General features: G+C 40.5%; 1 protein-coding gene across 2 annotated transcripts in view; it reads right to left on the reverse strand.

Annotated features, from left to right (window-relative positions):
- The window catches only part of fbn2b (fibrillin 2b), a 71,343-nt gene that overhangs the window by 29,634 nt on the left and 27,204 nt on the right, over positions 1–14,505 (reverse strand). For both annotated transcript variants that reach the window (XM_036007262.1, XM_031307237.2), the window contains exons 7-9: positions 9,558–9,755; positions 6,845–6,970; positions 2,236–2,361 (exon numbers count right to left, since the gene is read on the reverse strand). In XM_036007262.1, the coding sequence (XP_035863155.1) occupies positions 2,236–2,361; positions 6,845–6,970; positions 9,558–9,755 (450 nt within the window). The remainder of the gene's footprint in view (positions 1–2,235; positions 2,362–6,844; positions 6,971–9,557; positions 9,756–14,505) is intronic.

Raw genomic sequence — 14,505 nt, forward strand, 5'->3', positions numbered from 1 at the left:
ACAAGTCGATTAACTCACTAATGAGCCAGCCGTCTGGAATTAATCAGTTCCATGTGGAGCAATTCTTGCCAATTAGATAGAACATGAGGGGCTGCGCTGTGTATGGGAGCACATATTGTACAGTACACACAAATGTACATGCAATTACACACACAGATATGCATTCCCATATATATAAACGGGCACGTACACAAAACGTGCATAAATACACACCTATATGCTTGTACAAATACGTACATACACGCACCAATGTACATAAATACACACAATTAAAAAAACATCCCATAGGAATGAGCGAGCTGGAGGCTGGGTGGAGGAGAGGGAGGGGTTTGCTGCTGTGGATGATGATGACTTAAATTGGATCCAGACCGTGGTTTGCTCGCTAGTGTTGCTCCACTACACAAGCATATGCTTTCATTTGTTGAGGTGTTTTTACAGACTGACTGACTGGACAGGTCTTTTTTTTTTTTTTTTCTCGAGCTTCCACCGTGTGACAGGGCATTAGGCTCTGATTACCGTCAGGCCCCCAACAGCTCCCACTGGCCTACTTTACCACGGTACAGTACATCCCACAAAACACAGGCCAATAGCCACACAGTATAGCCTCCAGGACCAGAGCTGTACATCCTGCTGCTTCTAAAACATGAGGGCAAGCAAGCCAGCAAGAGATAGAAAAACAATTGATTTTTTTTAATTCACCTTATGTTCTGACCACAAAGTATTGGAAATTGCGTCAAAGTGTGTCACGTGAAGAGAAAACCAGCTGAGTTTATGAGATGTGTTTCAAAGCCCAGGTTTGTGTCAATGTGTGACTTTAGATCACTGGTTTGGGCCTGACCCAGTCTAGTTAGGTTTTGTATGGGTTTACTTATCTCTGTCTCCTCCTAATCTAGTCTTGTCCATTTTGGAAGTGGTACAGAGACAGAGGAAGGATATATAGGGGTTGTGTCTGGCACCTGTGTTATTTGCACTTCAGCAGGCTGCAGAAGAGCAACTGGAAACCGCAACTGAAGGAAACAAGGTGCAGGATCCAGATGTCAGAGGGTGAGAGGGAAAAAAAGGTCCAAGAGGAAAAGGTAAGATAGATAAGGACGACGAGAGTGTGAGAATGCTTCACTTTTGGAGATAAAGAGTTAAAAAAGAAGAAGAAAAAACAGCCAGAGGAGACGGAACAAGAGAAAAAATATGGAAATGTCTACAGTTCCAGAGACTTTCTCCTGTAAATCACTGAACTGTTATGGAAGAATGAGCTTTGGTGTGATCCACACACTCAGAAAAAAAAGAGCTATACATATAGAGAGAGTAACATATCTCTTCAGGACAAAGTAGGAAAGTGGAGATAGGAAAAAAATATGGACATGCATAACGACTTTTGGATTTGGGTGATTGGAGCGCTGTGTCAGTGTGGGATCCACTTTCTCTCTCTCTGTCTCACACATGCACACACACACACACACACACACACACACACACACACACACACACACACACACACACACATTTTATTCATATAAATTCACAGAACAGAAAAGGCTTTTTACAGCAGCATGTCTTTATAAAAAGCTCCACGGATGATGGCGGATTGATTGATGGCATGACAACTACAAAATAACTGTGAGGAAACAAGTATTTCCAATTACAGCAATCCAGTGGTTTTACTTTGCTTCAGGAGCTTTTATTGGGCCTGTGATGCTGATAGGCTGAAACAGACAGACCCTGAGCTGTCCGTTTTGGGGCTAAATCTTGAAATAATGTATTAACACCTGGTTGTATTTTACTGTGGCTGCCATGATTGGTGAGGATTGCAGGAATACATTAACACCTGGTAGTGTTTCATGGGACATGTCAGTGAAGTATGCACTGCATGTGTGTCAGCGTGTGTGTGATTGAGTCAGAGGGGCACTAACATGAGAGTAGATTAATGCTGTCAAGGCCAAATAGTGCGTGCAAGTGTGTTTGTCTGCACATGGTGACCACAGGCCAGCTTTACTCATCAGAACTCCACTCACAGGAAGCAGTGATGGAGGGACGGAAGTTAGCGGCCAGATGTGAAGCTTTTAGCTAGCCGGGGGGGTTGAGGAACTGCGCAAATGAGTTAGAGAAATGTTGGAAATGTGTGTGTGTGTGTGTGTGTGTGTGTGTGTGTGTGTGTGTGTGTGTGTGTGTGTGTGTGCGTGCGTGCGTGCGTGCGTGCGTGCGTGCGTGTGTGCGTGTGTGTGTGCGAAAGAGACTCACCCACACATCTGGAGCCATCTGTGCTGGAGACGTAGCCTCGTGGACAGGTGCATACGTAGCTACCAGCAGTGTTGGTGCATTCTCCCCCATCACATACACCGGGGATGGTGCTGCATTCATCAATGTCTGAAACACACACACACACACACACACACATACAAAGTTACATCATAAATACCTCATCACATCACAGGACACATCACAGCAGTAGCACGCTGCAGTAAAAGTTTATTGCACTGGGGCAACAGTTTCTCTCTGAGGAAAAATGAAGCAAATCAAATGGATCTGCAGTCAACTAAAAGAACGGAATTAATTAACTTTTGGTGAGTTCAGTTCAGGCTGAAACTCAAGGTTGTGAGTCAGTATGAAAGCTCTGTGAGAGAAGAACAATGTAAATCAAGTCTTTTCAGATTTATAGTCTTCTTTACTTGGTCTTTGATCAAATATCTCCTGATTTATAATATTATTTGGTCAATTATGGACTGTATTTTATTCAGCCAATCTTTTTGGTCTGCTGCCTATGAGTAGGCAACAACTTTGAGAAGTTTGGCTTCTTTTGTTTACATACCTATAAAGTAAGATATCAAAAAAAGTATAATAAAAATAAATGAATTGAATGATACCCAGCCCTGTCAACGGGCAAAAGAGAAAACAATGATCAGGCTATAAAGACAATAATAGGATAATAATAATAACAGGATAAGACAACAAAGCAATCTTACGAGGATCTCAAATGTGGACAGACACCAAATATATTGCAGGGAAATTATTCCATTCACAAGGAACCCTGCAATGTTATAATTCAAAACATATGTATGTATACCGCTCAGCATTTGGCTTGATTATATGTGCAATTGCGGTATCTACAATTGCTTCCAATATACAAATGGCAACTAAATTGAAATAAATGGCTGTACTAAAAGAAACAAAATTCCCAAGGTTACAGTGAATTCCCTGACCTTATTTAAACATGCCACAGAAATGTAGACGTGTCTGAGAGTACCTGGGCACGGTGCTTGGCAGGGCCCACCTTGGTGTGGTACGCTTTATGATGGCATTAAGTTGTAATATTCAGAATGAGGGGGCCTCATTGCTCCATGATGGGGGAACCCAAAGTGAAGTTCCAGAAGGTATTGGGTTTTTATGATGTGTCACGCTTATTCATACACATACGTAATTACTGCACCACTGCGGGGCATAATTACAGCAATAGCGCAGACGTGGTGTGTGTGTGTGTGTGTGTGTGTGTGTGTGTGTGTGTGTGTGTGTGTGCCGAGTTGAAAAAGTGAAGGGTGTGTTAGTGTTTGTCTTTCTAGGAGTAAAGAGTGTGTAACTTATATCCTTGTGGGTTTTTCGTGGCTGTGTGTAGTACCGCCTGCCGTGGGAAGCTAAGAGGCTGTTCTTCCCCTGCTGACTCCTGTCTGACAGCAGTGGCAGAAGGCCTAGGTGAGGCTGTAAAAGCCCAGTCAAATAAACCTTGTGTCAGCCGCAACAACAACACGCCAGACATTACGCTCCACAGAGACGTAGCACTGTGTGTGTGGAGGGAAATGTGTCACCTGGATAAATGTCTGAGCCGTCAGGTCTGCCTGTGTAACTGTGTAAATATCTACAGTATAATATAGGAGCAAAGATTAGCCGGAGTCAAATTCCTTGTTTGTCTACGCAAACCTGGCCAATAAAGCTGATTCTGATTCTGAAAACTAGGATAAAGTTTCAATTGTGTCATTTAATCTAAAATGTGATGTGTGAAACTGTGTGTGTGTGTGTGTGTGTGTGTGTGTGTGTGTGTGTGTGTGTGTGTGTGTGTGTGTGTGTGTGTGTGTGTGTGTGTGTGTGTGTGTTTGAACAGTGTCAGAGCAACGGGGAGGTCCGTGTGTGTAATGAGAAAGTCTCCCAGATGCTGTAAGTGTTTCTTTGTTCAGCACTAACAGCTGGTTTTGAGCCAAAGGACTGTATTTATGGAAGGAAAATGGAAGAAGAAGCAGAAAAAAGCAGAAAGAGGAGGAGGAGGGGAAAACGGAGAGAATGTTAAGCACAGTCTGAACTAAAAGCAGGCCATAAAACCTGGTGCCTTGTTGTGCCCAAAACAATCAGAGACCCATGACATCTTAACTGCACTTTATCTTAAATGCTCCGAAACCTCAGTAATTTCACTGTGAAAGCTCTCAGTGAGGCTTGTTTGTGCATTAGCTAGGAGGGCATTTCAATAAAACTTCCCCAAGGTCTGATTGCTTTCGAGATTTCACTAAACATGGGTTTCCTGCCGATCCATGACTTCAGATACACGTCACAACTGTTCCTTTGTTTTTACAAGCTTTGCAAACACTGAACTCTTTCTCTTCTCACTCTGCATGGGTCAAATGATGAAGTTGCCTGATAAATCTTAAAATAAACAAATAAACAACAGAACTGACATCTTTTTCAAGTGAAAAACTGAAAATAATGCTGGCTTTTTCATATAACTAACGCATTGATGCAAAAGATTCACACAGTTTTGAAGATCCATTTGCTGAATTATGCAATTTAAAAGTGGTATGCCAATTTGCGTTTTCAGAGTCATACTGTACTGTTTAATGCTGACAAGATCAGTTTGTTAGTTAATCAATAACTATATATTTTGATACTCAAGTAATTGTTCACTTAGTTTAACAAGCAAAAACTTCAAACTTTTGATGGTTCCAGCATCTAAAATGTGAGGATTCATTGCTTTTGGCTGGTTTATATGATTGTTTTTCAGACAAATTGAGAAACTTGAGTCTTATCGTTGATCATCATATCGATTTTAGATTAAACATGAAAATAATCATTAATTGCAGCTCTAGTCTTGTTGTGACCACGATCACCTTTGCTATATAAAGCACACGCTCTAAGTAAAGTGGTGGAAAGAGGCAGGATGTGTGTATTTTAAGGTAAAAATGACCACAGAGGGGGTAGAAGTTAGACGGTTTCAGGACTTTCGAATCCTAAACTCCTGCTTTATTTCTACCTTGTCTCAGAGTGTCCTTGGAGTATAACTGTTCAGCCCTCTCTGGGCTGGAATGTGTCTACAGCATCCACGCCCAAACATCTTTGAGCAGTGCTCAGCAGTGCTCATTCTCTCCTTACTGTAAGTCCTGAACCGTTGGTGGCATTCACCCAAAACCACAACTGAAACTGGGACTCTGGTGAATTTAGTGAAGTCATCCTCCCTGTTGTCCCTTTATTCACTGCGACATAAATCACTTTTTGGTGTGTGTCATTGTAATTGCTTGCCATGAATCTGAAGTGGAGACGCTAGTTTTCTTTCTGTATCTGGTGCAGCTCTCATCCATGCTACAAGTTAATAAAAGGAGAATTTGGATAATAATTCATACACTGATACACTACGGCCTTGGCCTTGTTCAGTAGAATAGATGTAATCTGGCTGAAACAGTTCAAGAGCTTTCTTTAATCCTCCCTAAAGACTAAGAACACATCAGCTTCAGTCCAACAGACACAAGCCCTGCCTGGCTAACTATCAGACTGTTTAGCCTGGGCATTGTTTAAATTCCATCCAATCAACACATTGTAATGTGAATCCACTCTGTGTGTCTGTGTTTCCATGTGTCTGTGTGTGTTAATGTGCACACGTCCAGACTTCTTTAACTCTGAAATGTCGTCACTTTTTAAACGCCCGTAGAGATTTGTAAACTGATGCCAGCAAACCTACAGTTATCATAAAGTGCACCTTTCATAAGTGTCTCACCAGTAACTCAACAAAATCTAATTTAAGTTCCAATGGATTCTTTTGGATTGGTGATAACTTTAAATCCTTGAGTACTCAGCATTCAAGTAGAGTTGATATATTTTGCGATATATTTTTACTTTGTAGATCATTACATTTAAAATTTAAAATCAGCTTGTAGTTATTAGTCGTTATTTCTGTTAATAATAAAGTCTCTAGCTTAAAAATGCTGACACTAGCATGGTTTTCTTTGCTTCATATCAGTGAAATCAGTTGCATTTTTGGATCAGAAATAAAACATTTGACTTTGAAAAAAGTATTATGGGCATTTGGCATTGTGTTTTACAGACTAAATGCTGAATTAGTTAGTAAAATGGTTAGCGACAATAGTTTGTTGAAGCCTTAACCCAAATTGCAGTAGGCCTGAGGAATAGGTGAGACAGCTGCACTCACTGCTACAACCTATAGTATTATCACACTTCCTATAGAGTGAAGTTCTCATTTCTGTTTTTAGTCCTCGATAAAGACGTTGAGAGTATCAGCTAGATATCAGAAACCATGAATCCATCTGGAAACGAATGTCTAGCTAAAGGAAATCAATGGCCTACTGCCTCTTTATGTAAGAACTGTGTTTGAGATCCAGCTCATACCTTAATAATATTTGCCCTGTTACTAATCATCTGGCAATTTAGACAATAATGTAATGGCAGCACATCAAAGATGCCCGCCAGTCTTTATGGTTTCTTCATTGACCAGGGTTGCGCAGATTTGATGGTCATCCATTTTTTACTGTAATACCTTTTTAAAACCTTTGGTCCTCGTTATGTAGGTTTCTTACTTTATTGTTGAACATGTCTTTTAGTTAAATGCACGACTCAGTCTTTTTTTTTTTTTACATCTCACCTTCACATTTGTGGCTGGTTTCACTCTGACGGTGGCCGGCGGGACATTTACACTCATAGGATCCCACAGTGTTGATGCAGTTACCTCCGGCACAAAGACCTGGCACTGCCTGGCACTCGTCTACATCTAAGAGAAGGAAGGAAAGACAGACATTGAGAAGAGGCAAAAGCAGAAAAGAACAAAGGTTCTAATAACTACTGCCACATGCAGAGCATTGGTTTAAGAGATGCAGCATCCTACAGTATGTTTGTAATATACCAAAAAACTACAACTAGGACTCAGACTTCAAACAATGTGTATTCTATAAAAGTATAAGTTTATATCACGTAACTTGGTTCAAAGCACATTTTAGAGCATGTTTCTGCCACACTTTCTGTCGCTAAAACATTTCTTCTTTCTTCTGTTCTAGATCTTTGTAAAGGGAATGAGGTAAAAGTGAGAAGTAACTCGGCTCCTTGATGTCTAAGACCACTTCCAGAAAGACCCACTCCAGCTCTTGTTTGAACAGGAAATGGCTTTTTAAATGTAAGTTTTTCCCAGCATTCAATGTGAGTCACTTTCCCCATAATACAGTATGTCAGAGGGTGGGTTCCTGTAAGAAACTGTGGATACCTCTAATCCTGTCTACCCTGGAACACACCGACACCGACACACACACACACACACACACACACACACACACACACACACACATATACACACACACACACACCAGTCACATTGCCAGTCAATAAGCAGGACCCAGGCAGTCTGTTTCTATTAATTTGAATACATTTATCTCTGCTTCTTTTTTAAGAAATTCCGTCTCTCCGCCAAAGAAAGAAAGCATCTACCAGCCAACATCCTGATGTGGAGCCTGGAGTGCAATCCCATTTGGATTCAGAGAGAGAGACGTTGCTGTAGGCTCTCTGGGGTTTAATTGTCTTTAGTGTGTGTGTGTTGCCTTTTTGAATTTGCCTCATAAATAACATATACAGACTTTTACATATAGTTGGGTGGATCGTGTTATTACTACATCTTATGGAAGGCTGTGTTACATCCCTTTGATATGTTTTAACACATGTCCAAATATCTGCCAGGTGTACATCAATAATTATTGGTACATACAGTATATTTTCCAGCCAATAGCTATTGTACCTAACTACTGTACGTCCTTTATGGCCCTGAAAGAAAAGTTACAAATAAACAGAATTTGTAAAACCTTTGAAAAAGCTACTAAAAGCCCTTTACATGTTGAAGAGATCATATGCAATACATTGCCCTTTTTCTAATATTATGGCCATCTAACTCAATTTAGATACTTTCCCAGCATAAAGCACAAATATACTGTATATAGGTCCCCAAATATGCATCAAGGAACGGATGATGAAAAGGTGATTTTGGATATGTCTGTGTCTTTGCTAAAACTGGCCTTTTTGTTTCCCTTTATGCGTTCATTATTTGAATCAATGGACAAATTAGAGATGTGGGCAGAGATTCAGATGCCTGGAACACACACTCAACATATCTGCCAATGAAGTCTAACAAGTATGAGTATAAGCCCACCCTGTGTAACTTTCTATTGTAAATGTAAACAACACTTTGCTATAATCCTCAACTTCCCTGCATAAATACATGAACTTAATGTCCTTAGCTCTGATACTGTTTAAGTGTGGCCAGGTGCTATGAGCATCGGTACAAAAACACAGTCTCCCTCTGTGACGGCTCAAGCAAGACGTCAACCATCACAATCTGCCCAGGGTGGTGCTGGGTGTGTCCATCTGAGAGGAGTTGGATTGAGACAACAAAGAGCCTGGCTGGGCTCATTTAACAAGGGACACGACCTTCACATGTGTCATATATTGATGCAGTCTTAATGCTTAGTCTGGCCAGGGCCATAGGTTATTAGAGAGGCATGCAGAGAGCGTCTGGTCTGGTCTGAGGGGGCTCTGGGACACCAGCGTCAGGAATGTTGATGAAAGAAGGTGAATCTCAGTTCATATTTCCCTCAGTTTCTCTCTTATAATCTCCATATCTCACTCTTTTGGATCCATGTAGTCAGAGCTGCTTGATTCTGTTATGTCTGCACTATATCTGTTATGGATAAGTGTTATATTTGCAAGTGAATAAGTTTATAAAATTAACACTTTTAGTATCTTTGGTTTGCCTAACACATGCACATCGGTATTCTGCTATTACTTATATATCATTGGGTGACATGATGCACTGTGTATGCACCACAACAGTGGTGAGGACAAGCTCACATTTTCATCTGGGATCTGCTCATAAACACTGAGATATTGACACATAAATAAATAAAACCTAAAGCTGGTGTCTGTTTACAGGGATATGGAGATGCATGTACACATATTCTGCTAAATAAGACCTTAACAGGAAAAGACATGCTAGTATACGGGCCTACATGTACCTGTGTACATGTAAACACCCTCAGTGTTGTTAACACTACCTCGAGGATGTTGTGGGCAGGAATTGCAGCTGAGATGATGACGGATGAAGTAATGGCTGCACTGTTTATTGTGGCGGTGGTGTGTGGCTGTGCATGTGCACTTGAGTGTGTGTGTGTGTGTGTGTGTGTGTGTGTGTGTGTGTGTGTGTGTGTGTGTGTGTGTGTGTGTGTGTGTGTGTGTGTGTGTGTGTGTGTGTGTGTATGTGTGTCCTCCATCATTATTAAAAAGATCTGCCAGGTGTGTGTACAAGAAGGAGAGAATCTGACCTTGGCAGGCTCCAGTGCGGATGTTGGGGATGAAGCCTCGCCTGCAAGGGTGTGGCTGGGCGGGGCACTGCTCACAGGGGTGGCCCCATGCCCGACCAATGGTAGCGCAGCAGAGGGTTTTGGTGCAGACAATTCCACTGAGCTGGCCCTGGCACATCTGGTTGTTCACCTGGGTGAAACATGGCCCAGTCCTGTAGTCTGTGGAGGGAAAGAGGCAAGAAGTTACATAGTGACTGATTTAACATTTGATTGATTAAATTATACAACAGTGATTCATTTCCTCGAACACATCTGGTGCACCATTAACTAAAACCAGATTTACTACATAGTTGAGAATTTTCTTCTTCATGGGGAAGGCATATTCCCTGTAACATCGAACTGAGCCACTTCTTTCTTTCTTAATTTCACTCAAACAACAAATGGAGGGATGATGTGGGAAAAAACTGGCACAGCATTAGAGGATGATTTTCGAGAGATGACTCACTGGACCTTTAAACACGTTCTCGCAGTTTAATTGTTTCAAGAGTTTAGTTTTTGAATCGTCTCACAAAGAGGAGCATTAACAAGTGGCAGGTTAGGACTTAAGCAGAACAATATGAGAGTTGGTAGCAACATAACAGCTCACGTCAGAGCATGTCATTTCAGGCATTTTCTTATTTAACCTGCTCAAGTTAAACTGCAAAACACATCCAAATCGTTTCTTTCTACAGGAATTTAGCAATACGATTTGAATGACTGCTATGTATTTCGTCTCTGTGATAACAAGTTTACCCATTGGATTGACGTACTGAAGCACATTCCAGTATTCTGAACAGTGGTGGTTTCTGTTTCCATCGATAAGACAGTACAAGTAATGGCAGTGTGGTCGTCAGAAACAATCTCCCCGTGACAATCATTCACTCTAAAAATGAACGTGACATTTTAACACATCTGTATGCCATCTTCAGGACTTTTGTGTGTCCAAAAACACAACACATGTTGTCAATAAAAGAAAAGTAACACAAATATCTCATGGAAGTCAGAAATATGTTTTGAAATTGCAGAGCCTATCTTTTGGGAAAGGATGTTGACAAAAGTCAAGATAAGTAAATACACAAAGTAATTCAAACAGATGCTGCAAGTAAACATGAGAACAAAATGTCCCTGTCTTCAGTGATCACCTTGCCTCCTCACTGCACTGCTGTTTGCCAGCGAAACCATGGCATAATCTCGTTAAATGCACTTCACAAATCAGGCACAATGACCTCATGCTGAAACCATTTCAGCAATACGATGTTCGTCTTTTCAATCACATACAGCCTAATGATGGCTTCCTTTGTGGGAGAAACCCTTATTAAGTTCTCTGCAGTGGCGCCAAACTTAATATAGCCTTCATTAAAAACATAGCTTGTTAGATTGTCACAGGGGAGATGAAAGACAAACTGCACGGTTGGCTAGCCAAGGCTGGGACAGTGAGATGTGGAGAAAGAGAGTGGCCTGCTCAGCTCTGAAGGACAGAATGGCATGAAAAGATAGGGATCAGTGGTGGTGTCTGGTAGGAGTCCTTCTTCAGACTTATTGGTTCCTTGTGCTACATGAAAGGGGATCGCAGAGAATGGGGGCAAAGAGTAGGAGACGCAGAAAGAAAGAAGAAAAAGAGAAAGAGAGAGGAAAGTAAAGTAGGTCAAACTGAGCATGAAGACTGCAGGTTGGGGCTCACGCCAGTCCTCCCTCTCCTCCATCTGTCTTTATTTCTCTTTGCCCGCTTTATGTCTTCCTGTCTGTCTGTCTTCTACTTTCTCCTTGCCGACCAATCAGCCGCTATTCAATATCTATCATCATGCAGCCTGGTTGGCACAGTGAAGTGGCAACTCATACACCACATGCATTTACTCATGTTCTTAAGTAACAAACAAATGATCTGCTTAGAAACCTTTACACAAATACACTGTAAACCATATTCATTACTAAACCACATTAGTTATGTAATAATCAGCTTAAATATGCAGTGCACAGATCATATTAAGCAGAGATAACTACGGATCTTAAGTTTCTGTATGGGAGGGGCGGGGTCATTTGAACTGTTCTGAGTTAAAGCCATGTACATAAAGGCTCATGGGAAGAAAAAAAACATGTTCTGAATGGGTTCTGTTCTATTTAAAGAGTGTTTTAATAATGTTCTGTTAATGTTTTGGGTGTGCATTTATGTTATCTGGGTTTTAGTTTTGCATGGTTGATTTGACTGATGGCTTCTGGGCAGTGAGAAAGTGTTTAGAGGCACATACACAGATTGGAAATCAGTAACTGTATACAGAGTGAGACTTCTCTCGCAGTACAATACATTGGAAAATTTTAATGTTTCATGCTGGTTGTTGTCCTTTTAGTTATTTTGGAACAAATATTCTTAAAGTTATACTGTCATAAAGGAAATATATATATATATATATATATATATATATATATATATATATATATATATATATATATGAACAAGTTAATTAATTAGTAATGATAAGTAGCCTGATGTTTTATATTTGTTATGTTTCTTCGCATGTTTAACTTAAAATGCTTATTTTAGACAACATGACTCCAGAAAAAAATAATTTAAGTTTACTAATCATTTTTGTAATGTCTACTGATGTAAACTTGATTTGTCTACTGCATAAACTTACCGCGCCGTGTTAATACAACTTAACCTGTTTAGTTTCACCTTGTGTAAAAACTTAAACGGTTTAAGGCAACAGGTTTCCACGCAAATTTCTAGCAAAGTCAACTAAATCAAAAACAGTGTACACACAGAAGCAAAATACTTCCTGCATACTCTGCTACACATTTATCTTTAATAACACAGCTGCCGGGGCGGCCTCTAGCTCACCCAGTAAGAGTGTTTGCCCCATGTCGGCTGAGTCCTGCAGCAGCGTAGGGTTCAAATCCAACCTGCTGCCCTTTGCTGCGTGTCATCCCTCATCTCTCTCCCCTTTTCATGTCTATCCACTTTCAAATAAAGGGAAAAGCCCCAAAAAATAATCTTTAAAAAAATTATAATATGGCTGCTGTTATTTTATATCGTTCTTATTCAGTCAGCAAATTACATAAAAAGACCCAAACCAACAATGCTAGACGTCCATCTCTTAATACTTTTCAACTTCACTACCCTGTCTGTGATGCTCCCCAAACCCATCGGTTCCTACTAAAGACATAAACCATAAAAAAATACACACAAATATATAGTTTCAAGTTATTTTCCCTGAAACAGCTGGTGCCATAGTTTTCAGCAAACATTACTCTAACAGAGGTAAATAGTGCATTGATGGGGACTATTTTCAGCAGCAAATCAATACCTCTGTGCTTGAGTGCGCACTTACGACAGCAGGACGGTGTATGTGCAATTGACTAAAAGGAACAAGCCACATAAAGCTTTGGTTACACACTGGTTGGGTAATTCATTATTCTGTTTTTTTTGGTATTTTCTTGGTATTTGTTGACAGTAAGAACATTTTTATATATTGCTATCCTTACCCTTTAAAAGCAAAGCTCTTAAATATTCTGAGAACAACTGCTAATACTGTTAATTACACATCTGCAATCACACATTCAACAGTTCGTCTTGTTTTCGGACCAGTTGATGAAATAGTTAAACTAAAAACAGTTCAAATGGACCATAAAGAAGGAAAACCAAATGACAAAAGATGAATTGCGCTACCAACCCTTCAGTCTCAACACTAGACAGCAGCCAAGTTCAGCAGCGTATGCATGTGCACTAAATTTATACGCATACACATGCTTTCTCAAACACAGCTCCACTCTTCTCTCTCTCTCATACACACACGTCTGTGTCAATACACATGCCTGAAAAAAAACACAGCATCTGTCTGAGCTGCATCGTCGAGCCAAACAAAAGACTGGAGCAGCAACACGGCTTTCTTTGAAAGCACAAAATAACAAGCTGTGAAGAAATGCTGCTTATCTCACACCGTCCCAATCAGCGTGTGTACTCCATGTGTTCAGACTTTTGTTTTTTGCCTTGTGCATATGTTTATGTGTGGTATGCACATCTGTATGTTATGCATGTAAAGTCAGCGGACACATGCAAGTATGGGCTCGGGCAGGTTGGGACATGGGAGCAATCCAACATCCTGACTCTGTCCTGCTGACAACATTCGGAAGTAATTTTGCCTAATTACTGTTCAAATTGCTCAATAGATCAAAAACATTCACCAGATCCTGTCTTCTGTCCTCTATCCTCTCCTTACTCCTAAATCAGTCAGCAACCTCTATCTCATCCAGACGTCTCCGGTTTCATTCATAACCAGCATACATCACTATGAATTAAGTCTTTTTCCTCTGATAATGAGAACTTGTCCACTTTGTGTTGGACTTAATGGAGGCTTCTCATTCTTAAAAGTTTATAATGTTTTTATTTTATAAACATTAGCACTTCTAATAAAGGTTTCCAGGAATCGCTGCCAGTTGTAACTCCGCCCCGAGTTGCTTAAAGCACTGGTAACCTTTCACCTAGATCAGTCCACATAGATTACCCAGACAATCATATCAAACAATGTTCTGACCCTTCACATATTTTTTTAGTGAAGCCAACAACATAAGAATCTAATATTGTTAAATATTCGTGATCACACATCAAACCCTATTTCTCTTTGCTCTGATGAATGTTGGGTTAAAGGAAGATAAAATATTGTAAAAGCTGTGGTGAGAAAATATTTAATCCTGCCTGGAACGCATACCCAAACATTTTCCCATTAATCCTGTCCAGCTGTGGGATTGGGGAGATGGGACGGGGGCATTGACCTGAGCACTAGAAGGAAAAGAGAGGGGAAGAGAAATGGCACGAGAGAAGAGGAAAAATCCCATTTTAGATTCATCAATAACTGCTGAGGTATTTATAAAACTCCCAGGAGAGGAGGTCTGGCAAGATAAGAAAATGAGTTGATCGCATGGAAATGAAGCTGTT

This window comes from Sander lucioperca, chromosome 11 (genome assembly GCF_008315115.2).
Source record: "Sander lucioperca isolate FBNREF2018 chromosome 11, SLUC_FBN_1.2, whole genome shotgun sequence".
NCBI classification, from domain to species: Eukaryota; Metazoa; Chordata; class Actinopteri; order Perciformes; family Percidae; genus Sander; species Sander lucioperca.